We start from the raw sequence: 25,771 nt of genomic DNA on the forward strand, positions 1-25,771 counted from the left end.
AATTGGCCCACTACCCAGTTAATTCTAGTACATTAGGTGTGCACATTCCTTTTAAAGTTTAAAATAAAATACCATGGATATTTATCCATGTGGATCAGGCTTTGTAGTCAACCTGTGCTACAAGTCTCACGTTCTACTACAATGAGCATGGCTTTGAGCATGACACCAGCAGCAGTTGTTGAGAAGAAGCCTGCTGTACATGGGTACTGATTGCTATTACATACTCTGTGTTGGATACAGAGCTGAGCTGCGTGTGCCACTGATGCAGATTCCACCTGCTTCAGTCTTCATACTGTCATATCCTCCCTTGTGGAATTCCAGTTTATTTTCATTCTCATTCCTTTGTTGATTTATCCTTCAGGACCATCTAATTATGCACAGCTAAACAAACTGCCTGTCTGAAATCCGAGTGTATAAAGTAACCCACTCATTGCCTTTTCTCAAACAACTTTTGCCAAACGTCCCATTTCTTTAAAGTATACTGAAATTGAATGTTATGTTTTATTTCCTATACATTTCAATTATTTTTTCAAGTTTTTGCCAAACTTGTCACTGAGTTGCTGAATGAGTTGTGCTAACTCCCCTGTTGCTTGTGACTTTTCCTCCAGGAGTTCATAACGAAGACTAGAAATGTCCTGTTTGATTTCCTTAAGTTCCCCTGAAATATAAATAAAATGTTAAGGGAGCCGTTTCTGAAAATTCAGTTGTATCAAAAAGTATATGAAGTATATAAAATACATCTCCTTGTAAAATAAGTTAAAAGATACAACACATTAAACTCTTTCATCAGAAATATCTCTGTAGAGCTGCAATCTATTGTTTTAACTTTGAAGTGCAAAATTAAGAGGGGTAATTTTACACCCAAACTTCTGGTTTGCATAGCCAGTGGGCAAGGCTCCCCACCAGCAGTGCAGATTGTAAAATTACCCCTCACAGTGCATTTGATTTACTCCAAACAATCCAGTACTTTTAAAAAAATCATTTAAAAATGCCTCATCAAGAAGACATTGAAAAAAACAATTAACACTTTTCTGACTTTCAGGCTCTATAGGATCATTCTTTGTTGACTCTTTTGTATATCTGCTAGGAAGATTGCCTATTTTTTTGCAAATGTTAAATGTGATTGATACTTGTATATCTTTCCCGGAATAAACAAGCATTTATTTGCTCAAATGCACGACTGTATATTTGTTCCTATTTGTTGATCATGTTGCATCATTAAGTGACAGGTTTAAAAAAAATACACCCAGTCCTCCTTTTACTATGAAGCAAATGTTGAGAACTACTTGCCTTCATTGACTTCATCATTTTCTCTATCAACCTGTGCTTTCAGCACATATCGCTTTATCAATCGTTTCATAATTCTCTGCAAAATGTTAAAGAAAAAGTCTTTAATATACAAGTACGCTACAATGCTACTTCCAGCATCCTATGAATGTACACCTACAGACCTGTCACAGTTTGACATTTTAACATACACTTATCAAGATATGTTATGGTTGATAAATACTCAATTATAATTCTGATGACCCTAATCTACATTCTTTATCTGCTGAACTATATGCATGCTCTAACACTCATGGAATATCTCAGGTGAGACAGTTTAGTAATATCTTCAAACAAGATTTTGTGAGCAAAGTAACCTGTCATCAAACAACATGGCCCAACATAAAATAAAAATGAAAATAAAAATAACATTTTTGAAGGCTGGATGATGCAGTAGGTTAGAATACTGCATCATTTCTTTTGCCTCTGGAACCTGGCTTTGAATCCAGCCAGACTGAAAGGATGAAAATGATCTCCTATAAATTGTAAGGATCCTATGCCAAATGAGGTTGGGCAATCGCAATCAATATCTCCTGGCTTAGGCCCACTATACAAAACTGCCCATTATATGGTAAAGACTGACTATTTCACAGAGGGTAGAATTATAGATAGTGGGGGAAATGGAAAACTTCCTAGGTGTAACCAGAAATGGTCTTTCGAATTTGGGCAGCGTAGAAGGCAGCTTACTTAGTATCTGGCCTTGTTGCACCTGATTTGAGAGAGTGTTTTTGCTGACATGGACAGCCAAAATGGGAAAAAAAAAGTTCAATTTTCCAACACTGACACCCCTCACCTTGATGAGCACAAAAGTTCAAAATAATTTTTTTTAAATGGTAATGAGGAACTTAATGAGGGGATCACACTGCGTTTTGGGAAAGAAACAGGCCAAAGGCTGCCGAATTGATAATTGCTTAATTGGCGCCAAGGGTGCACCCAATCATATAATTAGTCCCCGTTGTGCTATCACTGATTTTGCGGCAGATACATGGAGAAATATTTCCATTTGTCTCGTGTTAAGAAAGGGCAAGAATCCCCTGGAGTGTGCTTCCTACAGGCCTCACTGAATTGTGACTTTGAGATTTATTTTTCAAGTTCTTGGCAACCTGCCCAAATAACCAGATTGAGAAACTGTTCATCCTTTCAGGCAGAGTTTGTGGCCCTGAAATTGTGTGGGAGTTCCGCCAGTCTCTGGCCGTGGTTATAATGGGAGACCAGTAGAACCCCTGCAGAATTTCAAACCCTATAAGTGCGAAACAGTCATATGATATGATATGATATAACATTTCAAGATATAGTTGGAAGCACTTTTGCCTCTGAGAGTCAGAAGGTTCCAGTGGTTCAAGCCCACTGCAACACTTAAACATGTGAAATTAGACAGACATTTCAGTGCGGTACTGAGGGAATGCTACACTGTCAGAGCTGCTATACTTTGGATGAGACATTAACCCAAGGCCCCTCTCTGCCAGCTGTGGTTCAGATAGGTGCTAAAGATCCTATTTAAAGAGAAGGTTGTTCTCCCAGTGTCCTAGCCAATGTTCTTCAAATGTAAACAATCTTACAACACCAAGTTATAGTCCAACAATTTTATTTGAAAATCACAAGCTTTCGGAGGCTTCCTCCTTCGTCAGGTGAATTCATATAACTTGGTGTTGTAAGATTGTTTACATTTGTCAACCCCAGTCCATCACCGGCATCTCCACATCAATGTTCTTTAACACCACCAAAAACAGATTAACGAGTCACTCATCTAATTACTGTTTGTGGAATCTCATTTTGCCTCTGCTGCATTTGCCTATACAACAACTGTCACTCCACTTTAAAGTAATTACATGTACGTGAAGCGCTTTGAGACATTGAGTGACGAAATAAGACATTACATAAATGCGAGTATTTATTTAAAAAATCAGGATAAACTGATTATGGTAAATTCAAGCAAGGTAATTGTGTTTTATTATTCAATTTATGCTTAAAACACAAGAGATTGTGCTCCAAATGTTTTTAATTAATTCAAAATAATTGGTTTGCTTTGAATGTGTACTCTTAAATGGTACGCAATGAAATATGTGAAATCCAACCTAATGTTTCCCTCTAGAGGAAAGTATGAGAAATGTAACAATTGGGGAAATCGACACAGGTAACTAACCTGATATCTTGTCGGATTGCTGATAGGCTTTTTCAGACCACAACCTTCTGAACCCCTGGGATTAGATTGATAATGATGACCTGGCTGGAATGGAATTGAATATAGATTTATTTTGTAATTATAATACTTTGCTTACATAATCAAAGTGACTATATTTCAAAAAACTATTGGTTGGACATGAAGAGCTTTGAGATGTCCTCAGTGACATGATAAGGCACTATAAAAATGAAAATTCTTAAGTTCTTCATAATTTACTTAGACCAGAAAACTGGAAATAGGTTTGGAATTAAAATATTATTTTGTAAATAAGTTGAAGAGCAATCATTTCAAATTGTGATAAGGAGCCAGTTTAGAAAATGCATAAAGTTCCTTCATTTGCAAATATTTTCAAATACATAAGAATTGCATATATTACCTTAGAATTCAGCATGCCCATTTCAAGGTCACCCTCAGATTTTTGTACCTTGGATTTGCACAGATGTACAAGGCAGATTTTGATTTTTAATATAAAGTAGTAAACGGATTTTGGGCTTGGCATAAGATTAAATGGAGCAGGCAAGGTTCTCCCTTCATCGAAGTAAGATAGCCAGAGCTTTGCTCGAGCAAATTTCCACTCAACATCTGCATCCTCCTGTGTGAATAAGAAGTGGCAGGTTGATAAATATATTGCAATTAGACTGTCGGTTATATAGTGAATTGGCTTTAAAGCGTCCTATTTCCCAAACTTACTATAACTAGGTAAGCGCTAGATCTAGTTACGATGTAAAAACAGTGCATAATATAATAATTAACCCTGTATGTTCATCTTGGTTTTCGCACTTCTTTCATTTAGTGCCAGAAAAGTACCTTGCTTAAAGTCGTACTGTCAAGTTTATTTTTGTCTAAATGTACCGCATATAATGTAATTCACAATTATGATTGTAATACCTTGTATTATACTACCTGTATAATTCTATATAATTCTACCTCAATATAATGATACTATAAGGAACCTAAGTAAAAAATAATTTTTTACTAAGTGAATCATGGTATGTGAAGCTAGTTTGAAAAAATAGTACCAGTGTTACTATTGTATAAGATAATGAAAGGATCCCCTCTTTGAATACATGTTACTGTACGAAAGACTTGAGATGTTCCCAAGTCATACACTGATTCGATTCTCCGCTTTTTTTTATTCGTTCATGGGATGTGGGCGTCGCTGGCGAGGCCAGCATTTATTGCCCATCCCGAATTGCCCTTGAGAAGGTGGTGGTGAGCCGCCTTCTTGAACCGCTGCAGTCCGTGTGGTGAAGGTTCTCCCACAGTGCTGTTAGGTAGGGAGTTCCAGGATTTTGACCCAGTGACGATGAAGGAATGGCGATATATTTCCAAGTCAGGATGGTGTGTGACTTGGAAGGGAACGTGCAGGTGGTGTTGTTCTCATGTGCCTGCTGCTCTTGTCCTTCTAGGTGGTAGAGGTCGCGGGTTTGGGAGATGCTGTTGAAGAAGCCTTGGAGAGTTGCTGCAGTGCATCCTGTGGATGGTACACACTGCAGCCACAGTGCGCTGGTGGTGAAGGGACTGAATGTTTAGGGTGGTGGATGGGGTGCCAATCAAGTGGGCTGCATTGTCCTGGATGGTGTCGAGCTTCTTGAGTGTTGTTGGAGCTGCACTCATCCAGGCAAGTGGAGAGTATTCCATCACACTCCTGACTTGTGCCTTGTAGATGGTGGAAAGGCTTTGGGGAGTCAGGAGGTGAGTCACTCGCTGCAGAATACCCAGCCTCTGACCTGCTCTTGTAGCCACAGTATTTATATTGCTGGTCCAGTTAAGTTTCTGGTCAATGGTGACCCCCAGGATGTTGATGGTGGAGGATTCGGCAATGGTAATGCCGTTGAGTGTCAAGGGGAGGTGGTTAGACTCTCTCTCGTTGGAGATGGTCATTGCCTGGCACTTGTCTGGCGCGAATGTTACTTGCAACTTATCAGCCCAAGCCTGGATGTTGTCCAGGTCTTGCTGCATGTGGGCTCAGACTGCTTCATTATTTGAGGGGTTGCGAATGGAACTGAACACTGTGCAATCATCAGCGAACATCCCCATTTCTGACCTTATGATGGAGGGAAGATCATTGATGAAGCAGCTGAAGATGGTTGGTCCTAGCACACTGCCCTGAGGAACTCCTGCAGCAGTGTCCTTGGGCTGAGATGATTGGCCTCCAACAGCCACTACCTTTTACTTTGTGCTAGGTATGACTCCAGCCACTGGAGAGTTTTCCCCCTGATTCCCATTGACTTCAATTTTACTGGGGCTCCTTGGTGCCACACTCGGTCAAATGCTGCCTTGATGTCAAGGGCAGTCACTCTCACCTCACCTCTGGAATTCAGCTCTTTTGTCCATGTTTGGTCCAAGGCTGTAATGAGGTCTGGTGGAACCCAAACTGAGCATCAGTAAGCAGGTTATTGGTGAGTAAGTGCTGCTTGATAGCACTGAAGACGACATCTTCCATCACTTTGCTGATGATCGAGAGTAGACTGATGGGGTGGTAATTGGCCGGATTGGATTTGTCCTGCTTTTTGTGGACAGGACATACCTGGGCAATTTTCCACATTGTCGGGTAGATGCCAGTGTTGTAGCTGTACTGGAACAGCTTGGCTAGAGGCGCAGCTAGTTCTGGAGCACAAGTCTTCAGAACTACAGCCGGGATGTTGTCGGGGCCCATAGCCTTTGCTGTATCCAGTGCATTCAGCCGTTTCTTGATATCACGTGGAGTGAATCGAATTGACTGAAGACTGGCTTCTGTGATGGTGGGGATATCGGGAGGAGGCCGAGATGGATCATCCACTCGGCACCTCTGGCTGAAGGTGATTGCAAACGCTTCAGCCTTGTCTTTTGCACTCACGTGCTGGACTCCGCCAGTATTGAGGATGGGGATGTTTACAAAGCCTCCTCCTCCCGTTAGTTGTTTAATTGTCCACCACCATTCACGACTGGATATGGCAGGACTGCAGAACTTTGATCTGATCCGTTGGTTGTGGAATCGCTTAGCTCTGTCTATAGCATGTTGCTTCCGCTGTTTAGCATGCATGTAGTCCTGAGTTATTGCTTCATCAGGTTGGCACCTCATTTTTAGGTACGCCTGGTGCTGCTCTTGGCGTGCTCTTCTACACTCCTCATTGAACCAGTGTTGATCCCCTGGCTTGTTGGTAATGGTAGAGTGAAGAATATGGCGGGCCATGAGGTTACAGATTGTGCTGGAATACAATTCTGCTGCTGCGGATGGCCCACAGCGCCTCATGGATGCCCAGTTTTGAGCTGCTGGATCTATTCTGAATCTATCCCATTGAGCGCGGTGATAGTGCTACACAACACGTTGGATGATATACTCAGTGTGAAGATGGGACTTCGTCTCCATGAGGACAGTGCGGTGGTCACTCCTACCAATACAGTCATGGACAGATGCATTTGCGACAGGTAGATTGGTGAGGACAAGGTCAAGTAGGTTTCTCCCCTCGTGTTGGTTCGCTCACCACCTGCCGCAGGCCCAGTCTGGCAGCTATGTCCTTCAGGACTCGGCCAGCTCGGTCAGTAGTGGTACTACCGAGCCATTCTTGGTGATGGACATTGAAGTCCCCCACCCAGAGTACATTCTGTGCCCTTGCTACCCTCAGTGCTTTCTCCAAGTGGTGTTCAACATGGAGGAGGACTGATTCATCAGCTGAGGGAGGGCGGTAGGTGGTAATCAGCAGGAGGTTTCCTTGCCCATGTTTGACCTGATGCCATGAGATTTCATGGGGTCCGGAGTCAATGTTGAGGACTCCCAGGGCCACTCCCTCCTGACTGTATATCACTGTACCGCCACCTCCGGTGGGTCTGTCCTGCCGGTGGGACAGAACATACCCAGGGATGGTGATGGAAGAGTCTGGGACGTTGGCTGAAAGGTATGATTCTGTGAGTATGGCTATGTCAGGCTGTTGCTTGACTAGTCTGTGGGACAGCTCTCCCAATTTCGGCACAAGTCCCCAGATGTTAGTGAGGAGGACTTTGCAGGATCGACTGGGCTCGGTTTGCCTTTGTTGTGTTCGGTGCCTAGTGGTCCGATGCCGGGTGGTCCACCCCTGATCTGAAATGTTGACTGCAACATTGCTTATGCACCCTATTTTTATTGTACGGATTAGCTGGTTCTCCCATTCTTCAAGTGAGAGTGATAGGTAGATTAACCAGCTAGTGTGCACCATGAACATTAATGGTGTCTTGAAGATCTGGTTCACAGTAATTAACAGGATGGTTTGCAATCTTAAAAATGTTGCTGTTTCGAGCTGACACTGATGTCCCCTCTCAGTGTATCCCACCTGAGCAAGGCCTTGTGTCCCAAAGTTTGAGAACCACTGAGTTAAATTGTACAGATTCTAGCAATTAATCATTTATTGAAAATGGTCAACAGCAGAACCTCCACTGAACAGACTCAGTGAAGTTTGAGCTGCTCTTTTTAATTCCTTTAACTCCTTAACTGTGGAAAAGAAAAGGTGACTAATTTAAAGCTGTTAAACAGTGGATAATGCAGCTTGAATTTGGGAGACAAGTAAAAATAGTGTTCCCAAAACAAAGATTGTGTTGTACTGCAGGGAGCTTTATCTATGCATTCTCATCATGGAACATTAGTACCAAACCAGTTTAAAAAAAAATTCTGGCTGTATGAAGGCAGGAAGGATATCATTCCCCTTTAATAATCAAACTTGTGAGTGAAACTTCAGCTGCTTCTCGGTATGATTCTATTGCAGCAAATAGTTTTCAATAGTTTCTATAACAATTGTAAAAGATGCGTATAGTAATTAATTTGAAGCTCAGCATACAGTAACATGATTCCTTTCTTATTAAAATTCTGATGCATTATATCAAGAATATGAAGGATAAGTTGAGTCAGTCAAGGTGATCACTGTTAAGGGTTCAAATACCAGGAGACACAAGTTAACAATTAAAAAGTTAGGAGCTGACACTTAAGTCAGGAAAAGCTTATTCTTATGTACAAAACATAAAAGATTTGTCAAATAATTTACCAAGGAAATTAAATGAATAATATGAATGTGCTCAAAAAGCAACTAGATGTATTTCTGAACAGGAAAGGGATTGAAAGGTATGGTTGTCAGGAGGTAGGTGAGGTAGAGATCTAACAAAAAGACACAAGCTTGTCGGGCTTAATTAGCTTTTCCTGTTGCTGCATTTGCTCTGCCAATTTTCTTTCCTCCTTCTCTCCTGATGGTGTGGATTCTTGCTAGACCACACTTCCTTGAGTACCTGGTGCTTCACTCAGGTTCTATTCTTCATTTGTGAGCTCGACAGTGAGTGTTGCAGGCTATTCCACGACTGGAATATCATTGAAAAGACTGATCCTCAACTCACCCAACATCCACACTTTCCATCAGATGTCACTGGATAATCATCAGAAGCAGAAACTCTGGCAGATTTTAAGTGCCCTTACACTGGTATTTGTTTAAGATGGATCACGGGAGATCTGTGTGTGCATTAATTTCACCATTCTGCTGCTGGAATAGGACAGCCACATTTAATAGTATAAACTTTGGGAGCTGATGCATGGATGCCAGGCTCCTGTGATCCAAACAAAAAAAAACATCAGTGTAAAAGCTCTGTTTTTCACTCCTTAGGCCAGTATTAACATCTCTACTGCTACTACCCAGATATGATCAGCAACATAGATTGGCAATTGAACCTGGGATGTTCTAGTTTGGATCAATCACACATTGGCTTTACCAATTAACCTGGGTGGGGGGATTTCCGAGAAATCCTTAAGTTGACTCTGATGTCAGTCCCATTTTTGGATCGGTTCTCAGTCTTCTAAGGGGCTTTCCTCTGATAATTGTTATGATAAATTACCTCTTTCTTTCTCTTATAGATACTGAACTGACCCGCTGTGTATTCCCATCATTTTTTTATGTAAGTGGGAAAAGAACTGACATGGTCCTCATGATAGTTTAATGTTTCATTTACATTTTGTATGACCATTATAAGAATAGGAGCCATCCATTTGCTGCACTGTACACATGGTACTGATTTTGAGCACATGCACAATGTTATTCTTATTACGTTTTTAAAATCCTCGCATAACTTAGAAGTTTTTTGCTTAAGAAAAAGCATTGAAAACTTACTTCAATTTCTTGATATGAGCTGTTGATCATGGCTATTAGCATATTAAGCAGCACCACCACCATCATTACATTGTATACTCCATACAGAATGTACCCTATGTTCTCAATGAACTTGTGATCGTACTTGAGAACAACGGATATCACTTCTGACAAGCCAAATATCGACCAGAATAAGGTTTTGAAACTCTCTTCAACGCTAAAGAAAGGAAGAGAATGCTGAACAGATTATACAATATTAATAAATTTAAATCATTTCAAAGACTGTTAAACAGCTGTTAGTAATATATATATCTTCTGTCTTTAAAAGCATGATTGACTACTATATTATATTTTTTTAACACAAGGATTTGACCCCACAATTTGAAAAGAAAGCAAAATTTGTGGCAATTCGTTAGCTATCAGAGCGCGCCCATTTTGGTGAGTGTGAACGGTTAACATAGAAACATAGAAAATAGGAGCAGGAGTTGGCCATTTGGCCCTTCGAGCCTGCTCCGCCATTCAATATTATCATGGCTGAAACTCTATCTCAATACCATATTCCCGCTCTCTCCCTCTCCCCATACCCCTTGATGTCTTTTGTGTCTAGAAATCTCTCTATCTCCTTCTTAAATATATTCAGTGACTTGGCCTCCACAGCCTTCTGTGGTAGAGATTTCCACTGGTTCACCACCCTCTGAGTGAAGAAATTTCTCCTCATCTCAGTCCTAAATGTCCTACCCCGTACCCTGAGACTGTGAACCCTCGTTTCCCCCCCAGCCAGGGGAAACATCCTTCCTGCATCCAGTCTGTCTAGCCCTGTCAGAATTTTATATGTTTCAATGAGATCCCCTCTCATTCTTCTAAACTCGAGTGAATACAGGCCGAGTCGATCCAATCTCTCCTCATACAACAGTCCTGCCATCCTAGGAATCAGTCGGGTGAACTTTCGCTGCACTCCCTCTATGGCAAGTGTATCCTTTCTTAGGTAAGGAGAACAAAACTGCACACAATACTCCAGGTGTGGTCTCACCAAGGCCCTGTATAACTGCAGTAAGACATCCTTGCTCCTGTACTCAAATCCTCTTGCAATGAAGGCCAACATACCATTTGCCTTCCTAACTGCTTGCTGCACCTGCATGTTAGCTTTCAGCGACTGATGTACAAGGATACCCAGGTCCCTTTGTACATCAACATTCCCCAATCTATCACCATTTCAATAATATTCTGCCTTTCTGTTTTTCCTTCCAAAGTGGATAACTTCACATTTATCCACATTATACTGCATCTGCCATGTATTTACCCACTCACTCAACTTGTCTAAATCGCCTTGAAGCTTCTTTGCATCCTCCTAACAATTCACAATCTCACCTAGTTTTGTGTTGTCAGCAAACTTGGAAATATTACATTTGGTTCCCTCATCCAAATCATTGATATATATTGTGAATAGCTGGGGCCCAAGCACTGATCCCTGCGGTACCCCACTAGTCACTGCCTACCACCCTGAAAAAGACCCATTTATTCCTATTCTCTGTTTCCTGTCTGTTAACCAATTTTCAATCCATGCCAGTATATTACCCCCAATCCCATGTGCTTTAATTTTGCACACTAACCTCTTATGTGGGACTCTATCAAAGGCCTTCTGAAAATCCAAATAAACCACATCCACTGGTTCTCCCTTATTTATTCTACCAGTTACATCCTCAAAAAACTCCAGTAGGTTTGTCAAATATGATTTTCCTTTCATAAATTAAGCTATGAAATATAATTTATTGTTTTAACCAATGACAGCATGTGCAAAATTGTACAGTATTGAAATAGAAGTATTCAGTAACATCATTACAATATTGCATGGGTATTTGAATGACTTTTAGCTGCTGTATTAAGTGGGGCTGTAAACACGTGGAGTTGACACACCATGCTGGTTGTGCCTATCTTGGGCTTCTGGCACTGACTGCCAAAGTCCGCAGGGCCAGGAGGAGGTCTTTTAATCTTAATACCTTGGGCGGTTGCTCATGTCACTAAAGGTGCATCTTGTTCATCAACCTGCTGAAGAAGGCCAGGAGTCCCAGAGGAATGAGCAGACCTGGATTCCCAGATGGATCCTACATCTGCCATATGGCAGGCCAGAATGCCTGGTTTCACTCAACCTACTGGCCTACCAATTCTACGCCATGCTGGGAATGCAGGAACACCTGGCCTAGGATCCCCAGTCTCACCTATGTCAATGGCCTTCCTTGGGGTGGACAGAGGCTCTGTACCTTAGAAGGCCATTCAGAACTTCCGACAGAAAGCCGGGACCCAGCGTTTCCAGGTTCTGGCCTAATTTGAGGGACTTTTGCCACACTCCCTAGTTATAGTGGGTGTGCTCTGAAAGGGCTGTGGATTTTCAGCCCCAGTGTGTTTAATATCCAGTAATATCCACTGTGATACTGACAGTCTCCAGTCTTCCAATCTAACGGTTAATCCCAGTGGCATATGCAGAATTTCAGAAAGGAGAAAACTGAACTGGATAACATTTTTTAGATATGATTCATCAAAATTGTTGTGCTTGTTTCGAACCCCTGGACTGCTTTTTAAACTCATTCTTTTTTCCAGAAACTTCTCTTCCCCCCACCGCCCCCCCCAATCATCTGCATTTAATCAATCTTATATAGTTCTTAATTGTTTTGGTGAGGGAAGAGGCCTGTAGATGTTTATTAACTTTCAACAGCTAAAGAGATGGGCAATTTGAACTTTGCCCTATTAAAATGAATAGAGGGTGCAGTTTTGGCATTTGTAAGAAACATTTAAGTTCAGCCATCAATGAAAAACAATATTATTTCCCATTCTAGTGGTTGAGCTTTGATGTGTTTTTAAAAAAATGTTGTACATCATATGATCTACTAGCCATAGAACTTTCTACAATCAGTTACAGTCCGGTCTTGGAATCAGAATACACACAGCACGTAATTTATTTCCGTACTCTGAAGAGTACAGAAATCGTAATGAGATTTCAGCATACTTCAGAGATTTACCTTAAGGAGTACATGGTCTAATTTAGTTCAATGCAACAAAAAATTGCTAAACAGAGTATCTTTGAAGTTGGCCAAACATGTTTTAACCATTCTGGAACTAAGGAAAAGTGGAAAAACATTAATTTGTATTTTTTTTAAACAAATGTCTCCTGATTTTCAATAATGTGATTTCTTACAGGAAGTTCAATAATCTTTCATGATTTAATTAGTATTTAATACTCTAACTTTGTATAGATCATTGGTAAATCTACATTTGGAATATAATGTGCTTATTTGAGCACCCTCCCTTTTAAAATGCAATGATCCATTGGAAATAGTTCAGAGAAGAATAAAAATGGTGATTTCAGGACTAAGACAAGAAGTTATGAAGAAAGACTCACAGAACTGAATTTGTTTTCAATGAAGAAACAAACATTGAGAGAAGATGTTAAAAATGTTGACAGGAATGATAATGTAGCTGAAAGTGGGCTATTGACTGAGTACAAGACTAGGAAACATGAATATAAAATAGAGAGACCTCAAGCAAAATTCCAAATTAAAAGGAATTTTCCACAGTGTAATGTGGAATAGACCCCCCAGCAAAAGAAGAGCTGGATGAATATCTAATTATGGATGGGACTGAGGGTTAAAAGGATAGTTACAGATGGAGATGGTTGAATCTCATATGGATCATGATGGTTCCTCAGCTGATGTAACTATGGAAAAGTCATAATAAAGCAAGCAATTGGTACAAGATGAATGATATATGATGATGATGATGCAAGATTAGATCGGTAGGCTAGAGTTTTCCTCAATTTATCTTGTGGGGCAGGGAGAAACTTTCTGGAACCCTTTCTCAGGAGATGTTAGTGAAAGTTCATGGTGTATGAGCAGTAGGCTTGATGGGCTGAATAGATTTTTCTTGTTCCATATTTTCTTATTTCTAATAGATATTTTTTCTAGCCATTGGATGTTTTTTCTAACAGTAAATGATTAATAATAATCTGTTTAGCAAGACATTTGTAACATTTTATCCTCAAGGGAATGCTACTAGTGTTTATATTTCACTAACATAGTAATTACTCTTACAGTTGGAGAAGAGGGACATAATCTTTACAGAACTGGGAGCTAGCGGCAGTTAGAAACTTTGGCTGTGGATAGATTTTTTTCCTTATACTTGTTAGTGCCCACAAAATGATTGTTTGTACAATAGGTTATATTCAAATATGTGGTTTCATGAATACCAATAAGTAACCAGCAACACCGCCCAAATTTTTAAGTAATATAATGAAGTAAACTGGAATTTCATTTGCATTTTTGAAATGTTTGCCACTTACTTAGCAAAACAAATTTGCATAGAAAATAGCTAAAAATGCTTGTGCCAGTGCTTATAATATCATTGCATAAAGTCTGTTCCTACTGTACAAAATAAAATATTAATTTCTATATTTGGAACTGGGAACCATGCATCTACTCACGTTGTAAAGGCTGGATTATACTTCGCTCCCAGATAGTATGAATAAAGATTGAACATTCCAATCATGAAAGCAACAAATACCATAATGAAAATGACCATGAACTTGAAAATGTCTTTCACCGTCCTTCCAAGCGAGATCTGCAGAGGACCAAAACTTTCATTTGCTGGTAGAATGTAAGCAATTCGGGAGAAACTTAACACAACAGCGATTGCATAAAGTCCTTCTGATATGATTTGTGGATCAGATGGAAGCCACTTGTTCCTAGCTGGGAAAAAGTGAGGGACAAAACACATATCTGCTGAGAAATACATCCTGGAGCTGATGAAGAAATAAATATGCAGGTTAGACAAAGCTATATCACTGTATACAGCACCTTTCATTTTCATAATTAATGTGGAAAAGATTAGTACCATGGCAAAACTGTTTCTGAATCCACTGTGTCTCTTTTCCACTTTTTTTGCAGATTAGTACATTTATATTGAATCAATGTTAGTATCTTTATACTCAGGACCATGAGAGAGATTTTCTTAGTTTATGAAATATCTCCCAAGTGCTGGAAAATAAAAGTTCACTGACTTGGGGATAGTGCACACGAGCTACTTTTGTTTATTGAACTTTAGTGTGTACTGCTGTTATACTGTACAAATTTGTGTTGGTGATAATATTTTAAGAAGTGTCACTTGGAGCAGCCCTAATGGCTCAGTTGGTAAACATGCTGCTTTGTGTGGAATTAAACCATTCCAGGGATTCTCAAACTTTCTAACACATGCCCCCACACCTGCTAAAAACAACCAGGAAGTTGTTATTTGACAAAGCAAAAGAAGGAAATGTAATGCATTAGTGAGCCAGATTGTCTGATCAAACAACAATAGTGCTCTGGAGAACTGCACACACTTCTCTCACATACTGGGGTGATTTTTGTCTCTCTGCTGTGCCGTTTTTCACTGAACGGGGCGGTGGTGAGACTTGGCCTATAAGGTAAAAGGCACAACTGTCTCATTGTTTCCTCTTTCTCATACACAGGACTGTTTTTTTTTCATGGGATTTTTGGTCAAACTTCATGGTCTTTATATGGTCAGAGAAGATGAATTTCATGGTTTAAAACGGCATTCAAAATGTAAATATACTTTAATTGATCTCCTATGGCAATGGATAAGAATGAGGTCAGACTCTGATGTGATGCCTCACATGATTGAATAACATGAAGACACTAGCCTACTTGGTGTGTGCCATCAGGCTATTTCACCATGTGAGGTATCACAACTGAGCCTGTTCCTGTCCCCACCTGGAGCCTGAAAATCCAATGAACTTACTTTTAAAGTGTAGTTACTGTTCACAAGGTATAAAATAATTACAGATGAGGAAGACCATTCGGCCCAGCTTAGTTCACCCATTCGAAAGCACCTTATAGTCCCCCCATTACAGCTTCCAATTGTATCTATAAATGCATCCAAGGTTTTCACCTCCATCACTCTATTGGGAAGTCCATTCCAAATGCTGATCACTCTCTGCAAGAAGAACTTCCTGATATCAATGCTAAAGTTGCTGTTTACTAGTTAGAACCTGTGCCCCTTTGTCCTACTCTTACAGTTTGATTGAAGGTAATATTCCAGATTTCCCTTTTCCATACCATTTACGATACCTCTATAAAATCACCTCTTGGATGCCTCCTTTCTAGTTTCAAGAGCTTAAATCTTTCTGCATAACTCAGACCCTGACAACTGGGATCAGCCTCATGACTCTTCCCTGCACTCCTCCAGCTCTTGAAGGTCTCTCTTGTTTCTTGATGAGAAGAGTGAGACGCAGTACTCAAGGTGTGGTCTGACCATTGCCCCGTACAGTTTGATCGTGACTTCCTCTGACATACTCAACTGCTTTGGCTATGTAATTCAACATTCTATTGGTATTGTTGATTGCTGCTTTTCATTGGTTGGACAAGCATCAAGCTTACTAAGACACTCCTATGTCATTTTCCATTTCAGCCATTGCTATTTCAACACCGTCCATGGAGTACGTACATTGCTTATTTGCAATCTGCTGTTAAATAGGTAAATGCAGCAGCCAATTTGCACACAGCAAAGTCCAACAAACAGCAAATGAATGACTGATTAGACAACCTATTTTTGATGGTATTAGTTGAGGGAGGAATGTTGGCCGCGACACCAGGAGAACTTCCTGTTCTTCTGTGAATAGTGCTATGGAATCTTTTATGTCCACCTCACAGGAGCTTAGTTTAATGTCTCATCCCAAAGACAGATTATACCACAAGGTGGCGTCCTCTAAGCATGTTGGGTATGTGGACAGTTGGAGTTAGATAAAAGTTGCCATGTAAGTGATTCTAAGCTGTTTAATATGGAATGAATTAAAATTGAATCAAAGAAAGCATTCACTTTTTATTATTTTCAGTTTTCTGAAGAATCAAAAATTTTGAAGTGGAGTATTTTATTACACTCAATGCCAACGGAGTACAGCAAATAAAATAAGCCAGAAATTCAACTTACCATAAGTGAAGTATGCAACCTCTGGAGGCAGTGATGCCTTGGAGAGATCACTGGATTTTACAAAGATATCTACATACAGTTGTGCTTCAGAGGCCTTTAGAAATGCCATAAACCTTGCAGTAAATGAGGCAACAAAAATAGACAACATCCCAAAATCTAGAATGTTCCACAGATGCATGACGTATTCTTTGGGTCCTTCTGCCCACATTTCTTTGCATTCCGTCCATATCATACCTGAGAGCAAAAAGTGTTACTTTATTAGGAGAGATCTGACAAAGGTTGAGTAACTAAATCCAAATTAACCATTGAAATTTGAGAATTGAGAAATCGAGTCCTAGTTTTTTTGTACATTAATTAAATGGAAATGTGTGTATTTTGCTCCCTTTGTATAAAAACACAGTGGAGTAGAAATTGGACCTTGCACCCACTTTACGGCCATAAAACGGGCACAACGAGGCTTAATTTCGGAGACCAATGTCCTGCGTCCCAAGAACACCTGAACAAACGTCGACCCGAAATCAGGCCTGGCGTCCCTGGCGGTCACTTAAAACAATTGTTAGTCCGTTACACGTGTAAATGAGGAACCTAACACTTGTTTTAGGTTCTGTCACAGAAATTGGGTGGATTCTTTAGCGGTCGCTGTGGCCTAAGCTGCGGGTGCCAACGGAAGGTAAGTTTTTAAAAAATAAAATTCAAAAAACCTTCCTGCGGAGTCAGGACGAGCAGGAGTGCTTTCACAACTCCACAGTCGTCATGACTGCCCACCTAACCCACAACCGCCTGCTGCGTGCTCCAATCCCCTTCCGAGACTTACCTTTAGGTTGCTGCTGGCGAGCCAAGTGGCCTGACGTTGGTCATTTTCAATGCGTGAGCTGCCAGTGGAGGCGCGCTAGGCACCGGCAGCTCAAGCGCAAAATGTTAATGAGGCCTGAGGCTTATTTTCAGGCCGGCCTCGAGCCTCCTGGTTGGGAGTGCACTGTGGAATTTCCATCCCAGTCACTCTGTTAGTAGGATTATGTAAATTTTTAGATTTGATGGCATTTTCATTTTTGAATGAGAAAAGTAACATCTTTTCGGTCTGACTGAAATCGTTATCACGTTAATAAATGATGTACAGTAATTCTTTGTACACCAAAGTCAGTTATTACTTCACATTTCATAACATAATATACATATTTCATAGCCTATATAACGTATAGTATATAGCCCAGTAATTCACTGCTAAAAATGTGCTGGTATTTTGACATAGGAAATGAAGATACATAACAGCATTCAATGCCATATATCTCACATGTTGCTATAGTCTCACCCTTTCTTTAAACTACATCAAGCTGCCTTTCATAAGTTTAGCTTGTTTGATAAATAATAGTTTGAAAAAAGACTATGGGGAGAACTTTAACTCACTATGCTTGGGAGGAATGGGAGGTCTTTTAAAATGCAGCATTCAGCCTTGCCGCCCTGTTCCTGCTATAATCGCACTTGCTACCATTTTAACTGCTCACTGCAATTAGGTGATTGAGGTGCCCTCCGGAAGCATCACAAATTTACGCAAATCAGGCTCCCATTAGGTCATACAGTCATAGAAATTTACGGCACAGAAGGAGGCCATTCAGCCCATCGTATCTGTGCCGGTTGAAAATGAGCTAGCCAGCCCAATCCCACTATCCAGCTCTCGGGCCATAGCCTTGTAGGTTACAGCACTTCAAGTGCATATCCAAGTACTTTTTAAATGCGATGAGGGTTTCTGCCTCTACTACCCTTTCAGGCAGCGAGTTCCAGACCCCTACCACTCTATGGGTGAAAAAATGTCTCCTCAGCTCCCCTCTAATCCTTCTACCAATTACTTTAAATCTGTGCCCCCTGGTTATTGACCTCTCTGCTAAGGAAAAGAGGTCCTTCCTATCCATTCTATCTAGGCCTTTCATAATTTTATACATCTCAATTAAATCTCCCCTCAGCCTCCTTTGTTCCAAAGAAAACAACCCCAGCCTATCCAATCTTTCATCATAGCTAAAATTTTCTGGTCCTGGCAACATCCTCGTAAATCTCCTCTGTACCCTCTCTAGTGCAATCACATCTTTTGTGTAATGTGGAGACCAGAACTGTACGCTGTACTCTACCTGTGGCTAACTAGTGTTTTATACAGTTCTAGCTTAACCTCCCTGCTCTTATATTCTACGCCTCAGCTAATAAAGGAAAGCATTCCATATGCCTTTTTAACCATCCTATTTACCTGTCCTGTCTGTGGACATGCAATCCAAGGTCCCTCTGTTCCTCTACACTTCAGTATTCTACTATTAATTGTGTATTCCCTTGCCTTGTTTGCCCTCCCCAGATGCATTACCGCACACTGGATTGAATTCCATTTGCCACGTTTCTGCCCACCTGACCAGTCCATTGATACTTTCCTGCAGTCTACAGCTTTCTTCCTCACTATCCACCACACGGCCAATTTTTGTATCATCAATTGGACCGAATGGTCAATTGGACCCTGATTGGACTTTAACTTGGGCCTGAGCAGGGAAGCTGCCACAGGTTTCCTGCCAAGCTGAAACAGCTCAGCAGCTGGCGGGTGGATGAAGTGGTCATCCAAGGTAAGTAGGTCCTCTGGGCCCCAGGAGGAAGGTTGTGACCTCCCTTGAGCCGGATTCCCCCCTGTTTCCATCCTCCGCGCTCCTCCTGAAACTCCCTCCATGCGACATCCCTGCTTGCTGTTGAGCCTTCCTTTGCTGCCGGCTAACGGCATCCGGCCACCTGAACTTCCACCTGCCCTGAACTTCAACTCCTGCCTGCTGGCCAGCTGCCACTCTCTGCCCATTTCAGGTGGTTAGCTGACCAGTGGAATGCAGATGAGGCGCAGGAGGTAAATTACCCTGGGCCTGAAATCTAGCCATGGGAGTGCATTTTGTATCCACCCTGAACCTGCTGGGAGTTAAAATCGACCCCTACATGATTTTAAAACCTGTGTGGGGTTGATTTTCGTTTACTGAGTCAGTTCTATTGTAATGTGCTAATAGTGCTCAAACTTCATGCATCAATTCGTTGCGTAATTATTCACAGATCTAGTTGGTGGGTGTAGGAAGCACACTGGGGGTGGGAGTGGAAAATTGTATGAAAGTGAGATTTAAAGATATGGAGATAAAGAGAAGTGTCACAATAGAATAACAAAAGTCCTGGAAGCCTTTAGAAAGGCTCAAAAAGCTTTGCTGAGGCTGAAAGGGTGGGGGACAAAGAAATTATGAGCAGAAATGAAGGGAAAGGAAACCCAAGGTGCAGGCATGAGTCTGCTGGCAAGGTGATGGAGCAGGCCAACATGTGATGCCTGTTTCATGGCTAGCGAAATGGAAGTGGAGCTACTTGACGTAGTTGCGATGACTGTTACTCTTTGTGCCATTTCACGGCACCATTCCCCTAAGGAGGTGGAAGCAGGCTTTCAGCTGCAGCTGACTAGTAGGCCTAGAAAGTCGATCATGCCCGAAATCCGGCGCACAGGGGGTGGGGCATGCGCTGCACACGCATGTTCACGTGGTCGCCAGCTCATTCTAATGACTTGGGTGCTATTCATTAGCTGCGCGCCTATCTGGGGGGTTTTACTGATGCCACTTAAAGGCAGCCAGCACCTCTTAAAAGGGAGGTGCACTCTGGCTGCACACATGAAGAAAGACGTCTGAAGAAAGAAATGGCTGCAAGACCTGTAGATCGGGCCCCCGGCTTCTCTGATGGCATATCTGTCCATTTAAATTAACATAATATAGCTGCTTTCATATATTATCAATACAAATTATGTGTTAGAAAGAATATTATATCTCATGTTGAATGGACAATCCATATGAATTTTCCACTCCTACAAGTACAATGGATCAAAAGAAGATTAATATATAATTACAATATGCCTGAAGTGCAGTTGGTATAATCTGGTGACCTTGCTGTTGAAGAATAATTTAAACATTTCTACTTTTTGCTGATGGAGTTTACTATTGATATAACCTCAACAGTAGCACCAAAGATTATGAAGACTAAATGGGGTCTGATAATTCTCTTGTTATTAAAAAGATCAGTTTCTGAGCTTAATCTATGCTATTTGGCTCTGGATTAATGGAAGATGGCAGCAGACAGAGGAATAAACTGTTAAGTTGAACATCTGTTATAAACCATTGTGTTCTCAGTGGAGACTGTAATTCAATCACGGGGCCCAAATGATACTAGAAACCATTAGTGTAAAGCCTGAGCAGTCTACTATGAATGCCACTTAAGTAGCAAAACCAAATTAGAGCTTTTAACTTGCATCCAGGTATTTGTCAATTTATATAATTCAACATTTAGTATAACGTTAATTTTGTTGCCATTTTGCACTGGCTGCACTGAGTGGGTGGTTATGAAATTTAGGAACCATGACATGAGACCTGAAGGCATGCAACATCATATGACAAATTAGCAGGATTTTACTGGGTTATATCATATTTTTATATTAATATTTTGTGTTGTTTTAGGTAATCCATATCTTGTGCAGTTTTATTACATGCTAATATGCGTCTGAATGAATAAATACACTTGTCACTTGTACAATATACATAGTAACAATGTATACACACAGGCAAAAATAAATGTGAAAGACTATTGCAAATATTTTAAACATGGTAATTTGTATTTTTCATTTAAAAATAATTACAAGTACCTTACCTAGTACCCACTTCATTATTAATAATTCAGTCCATGTAAATGTTGTAGTTTTCACTCTGAAGATCTGTCTTGGGTTATCTGTGACAGTTTCATTGGGCAAATTCTTTACACCTTCAAATCTGTCTGATGCATTTAACACCAGTAGTCCTAGAAAGATGGTGAATGAAACTGCATGTGCTACAAACTTCATAAATGGACTTCTCAAAATTTGTCCCAGCTGAAAACAAAGAGGCATCAAGAATGTATGATGGTAAGCAACACAAGATTGAATTCTTTAAAATCATTTGTGGATGTGGCTGTGATTTCAATGACAGGTGGTATTCAAACTATACTAGGTGCAATTTACATATAGGGACAGCAGACATGTAAAAGAAACAGCAAGATGAATTTCCTATTGTTTTTCAATGGATGTGGGTTTCCCCCTCCATGGAGATAAGAAGCTATCTAGAGAGGGCTGCAAAATGTGAAAACAATGCCGCAGGAAGGCAATACATGCTTCCTGATGTCAGGCGTTGAATTATTTTCAAGTATCCCATAGTACAGGTAAAGCCTGTTGGTAGGGAGAGGATGACGGGTAGTGAGAATGAGCCGGCAGCAGGCCAGAAGATTTTTGTGAGGGCCGGAGGAGCACATCTGTGCAAGGGTGCACAACGTCCCCACCAGACCTTCAATTGCCAGTCGTCCGTTTTTCAGGCGAGAAAAAGGTGGACACAAATTAAAAGTTTCCCCTTATAATTTTTATATCTTGAGTTAAGGTGCTGGAATAAAACAAAAAGAGATCTAAATTATTACTTAAGAGAAAAAAGGGGAATAGATGAAAAAGGAAGACTAGATCATTAAAGTATCATAGTGGAGAGGAAATCTATCAAGAAATAATTTCATTTTGTAAAAAGAAAATGAGCAGTTTTGATTTATTTTAATGAGAAGTGCAGCTTGAGAACAAAACCAATCAATTCAAAATTGTAAAAGAATTGAAGTCTAGGTCCATCAGTTTGTTAGTCTGCACTCTGAATTTGGGCATTTGACATTTCTATGTCAATCATGTCAGTAACAATGAAGCTGTATTTCTTCACTCCTTTCATGAATTAAGAAGCTTCCTTTCAAATAATTTAGAGCTTTGCAATTGTTGTGCTTTGTTGGCAGCTTATTCCATTAGTCCATAAATGTGAGGAGGCTGTTTCTTAATTCAGATTAGCTCATGGCTTCCTATTTTTACTGAGATATTTTCCTGCCTTTTCTCTCCTTGTCTCACTCTTACATTTTGAGTAGGAATATTCCATGTTGACAGAAGCTACCATTAAAGTCAGTACAATTTGCAAGGAACTAGGCCATTAACATTGTTTCTTTCATTCTCGGAATGTGGGCAACATTGGCAAGGCCACATTTATTGGCTGTCCCTAGTTACTCTTATTTTATTTGTGTGGCTTGCTTTGTGAGACAGCCACATAGTGTTAGACTGTAGTCTTGTGTAGGCTGTATAGGTTAGGCGAGGCATTAGTGAACCAGTTGGGTTCTTACAACAATCCAGCAGCTTTCATAATCAGTTTTCCGGTGCAAGCCCACAAATGCACTGAATACAGATTCACAGGTGGGATTTGAACTCATGACCTCTGAACTGCTAGTTCAGAACACTACCATAACCATTATGGGTGCTGCCCGTCATGCATTTGTCTACTCAGAGATCTTTGTTCTGAGGCTGTGGGTTGTAAGATGCTACATAAATTGACTTTTTAACAAAATACTATGAGAATTATTTGGTCAATGGATCAATCCTCTATACCTTATTGCAGATTATGCTAAGTTCAGATGATTATACCAGTACCTTGTTTACTCCACCTCATGTTTACAAGTCTCTATCAAATACTTTGCTTGTGGTTAGTGGGTGTGCAGTGTCATTCCTGAAATGAGAGCCTAATTGCAAAATAGTGTCACAATGGAATTTAATGGCAAGTTGTACTGTTGTAAAAATGGATGCAAAATCCCTTCATTTTTGTTCAGGCTTCACTTACAAACTTCAGTAGAAGTAAGCATTTATATCCTTTTGTGGATATGGTTGTTTAGATGCCCAGTAATTCTGAAAGTGAATTTCTTCTTTGAAATTGCAATTCTGCAATATTTGTACAGTAATTCCAGATTGCTTTTTATAGATTCTTCAAGATAACTCCTATTTTCTCAGAAGAATTCCACTACAGTTTACCACTTTTGCATTAATGTGACTGAATAGTTTTTTTTGCACTAGCCCACTGAATCACAGGATCTCTGTGACAACTTTTACATTAGCTACAGCAGTATGCCAAGGACTTTGGATGAGATCTGGCAGGGAGTTAACATTTGTGAATTGGAGTATGTAATTGGGTAGCCACAACTTAAAATAAAATGAAACCCAACTTATAAATCTACACAGATATTGAATGTACAAATCAATTTAACAGTTCTTAAAATAAACACCTGGAAAATAAATCTGTACCTTGCTGCACGGAGCAATCCAGTACCCAATCGCAAGAAATGGAAGGCCTAGGGTGACACCAAACACAGCCAGGCACTTCACAGCCATTGAGTGCTGACGTAAGCCTGAGAGATTTTCATACCAAATTGTAAGCAATTGCTGCTGGCAGTTAGGATGAGCAACAAACTAATAGGAATAAAAGAAAATATTTCACAGTCAGCTTTATGTGAATGTTTTTAATGCATTAGGTAGGGCTTTTGGACAAAGCCAACATTTCAAAGAAAATAGCTTGAATCAGCTTATTCAAATGCATTTTTAATTTCCTTTAGAAGACTATCTATAAGCTGCTCCCACTTTGCCGCCGTAACTTCACCAGAAATGTGGCGGAAACCACATTTTTGTGCATAAACGGAATTCTAAGGCCACTTCTGCTGAAGTTACAGCAGAGTGGCAGCAGCTCTGAGGACATGCCTGGATTTTTTTTCAATTTCAGAACAGAGAAAAAATAATGAAGGAAAAAATTGTATTACATGTTTCAAATACCATTAACAGTTTAAGGTTTTGTGTGAAATGATTGTTTACCCATGTAGAATCATAGAAAGGTTACAGAACGTCAATAGCAAAGAGAGCTAAAGAAAAAGAAGAGGTAACTGATTGAAAACAGATTAAAAAAAACACAATGTGTGGAACTTTCAACTTTAGCGAGGTCAATGGAAAGGAAGATCAGGCTGGATGTATAGTGGGCGGCCGATCTGATGTCGCCTGCTTTATACTCCAATCCAAACTGAAAGTTCCACCCAGAGGAAAAATAGAAGAAACTTATGGATCTTTGTGATACCTCTTTATTTCAACCTGTGAAAAGTACCATTATCTGTAAAGACTATATATAGCCTGGAAAGTACTACGAGCAATGTTATCATACGATTATTAACCATTAACTTTTAAAATAAATGTATTGATGCCTCCGTTAAAATAACAGAGAGAAAAATTTGATATGAATACATTAAGTGTTTATAGGATAACATTTTTCAAGGTAATTTCCAGGTTAATGTTTGTGTGTGTATGTTACGTACTGCTTTCAAAGGTACAATTTCTGATTAAATTTCTTATTCAGAAATCGAACCTATAACTCTAGCCAAACAAACATAGCAAGCTAAGATCCTAACCACTACGCTCTTCTCCTAGTTATATCATAGACTATTTTCTTAATATTTTATTCAAATTTCTGATAAATAGCATTCAAATATGTATTAAGAATGAGTCCTAAGGATTATATGAAAACAATTTTTAAAATCTGAGCATCAGTGAACCAGAGATATTGCACACAGATTCATATAATAGAATGATGAATAATCTCATCATAACATGTACTTATTTCATGGGCATCAGTAAGCCCATCAGTACCTCACAATGGCTATTCTTCATGTGTAAGGCCAGACAGTGACAGGCTAATACTACTCTGTGAGCCCGATCCTGTACTTGCCTGGCATCTATACATCTGCACCTTCCAGCAGGGTTCACTAAATAACCATCTGGAGCTGGTACCGTGGCTACTTTTTCCCCTTCTTAGCTGAAGCTATTTATACTGGCAATAATGAGATTAGTTAATTCATCAGCAGAGATCAAGGACAGAACCTGTGGCTTAGTACCACATGGGATGCATTTACTCACTGGGGTAGTTGTGCAATTTTTAAAATGTTAAACAGTAATTTTCACAAGCACGAACAGTTTCCTCTGACCTTATTAAATGAAACTGCTACCACGAAAACTGTAAACTGTCAGTACAGGAACTATAGTGAGAAGACCGGCAGACTCAGCACTGAAGGAACCAGCCTCCTGTAGGCTTAGGCTACAGAAAAAACCTAATTCTTTTGTTTATTGTGCTACAAAATTAACTATTAAGTTAGAGCTCCAAAAAGCTTTATTCTCTCTCTCTCTCTCTGTGTCTCCCTCTCCCTCTCCCTATCTGCCTGTTTGTCTGTCTGTCCACTTGCTTTATCACAGTGGAAATGCTTGTTCTTAATACTCCAAAACTGTGTGTACAGATTTTTAAAAAAGTGTGTGTGGATATTTCCCTATATTTTT

At 40.1% G+C, this 25,771-nt stretch overlaps 1 protein-coding gene across 1 annotated transcript in view; it reads right to left on the bottom strand.

The window, feature by feature from the left end:
- Positions 1-521: 521 nt before the first annotated feature.
- The window catches only part of LOC137332108 (short transient receptor potential channel 7), a 67,100-nt gene continuing 41,850 nt past the window's right edge, over positions 522-25,771 (bottom strand). Inside the window, exons 3-11 of the mRNA XM_067995819.1 lie at positions 23,708-23,872; positions 21,241-21,457; positions 16,561-16,794; positions 14,060-14,324; positions 9,610-9,805; positions 3,885-4,100; positions 3,470-3,553; positions 1,291-1,366; positions 522-658 (exon numbers count right to left, since the gene is read on the bottom strand). Of these exons, the coding sequence (XP_067851920.1) occupies positions 522-658; positions 1,291-1,366; positions 3,470-3,553; positions 3,885-4,100; positions 9,610-9,805; positions 14,060-14,324; positions 16,561-16,794; positions 21,241-21,457; positions 23,708-23,872 (1,590 nt within the window). The remainder of the gene's footprint in view (positions 659-1,290; positions 1,367-3,469; positions 3,554-3,884; positions 4,101-9,609; positions 9,806-14,059; positions 14,325-16,560; positions 16,795-21,240; positions 21,458-23,707; positions 23,873-25,771) is intronic.

This window comes from Heptranchias perlo, chromosome 14 (genome assembly GCF_035084215.1).
Source record: "Heptranchias perlo isolate sHepPer1 chromosome 14, sHepPer1.hap1, whole genome shotgun sequence".
NCBI classification, from domain to species: domain Eukaryota; kingdom Metazoa; phylum Chordata; class Chondrichthyes; order Hexanchiformes; family Hexanchidae; genus Heptranchias; species Heptranchias perlo.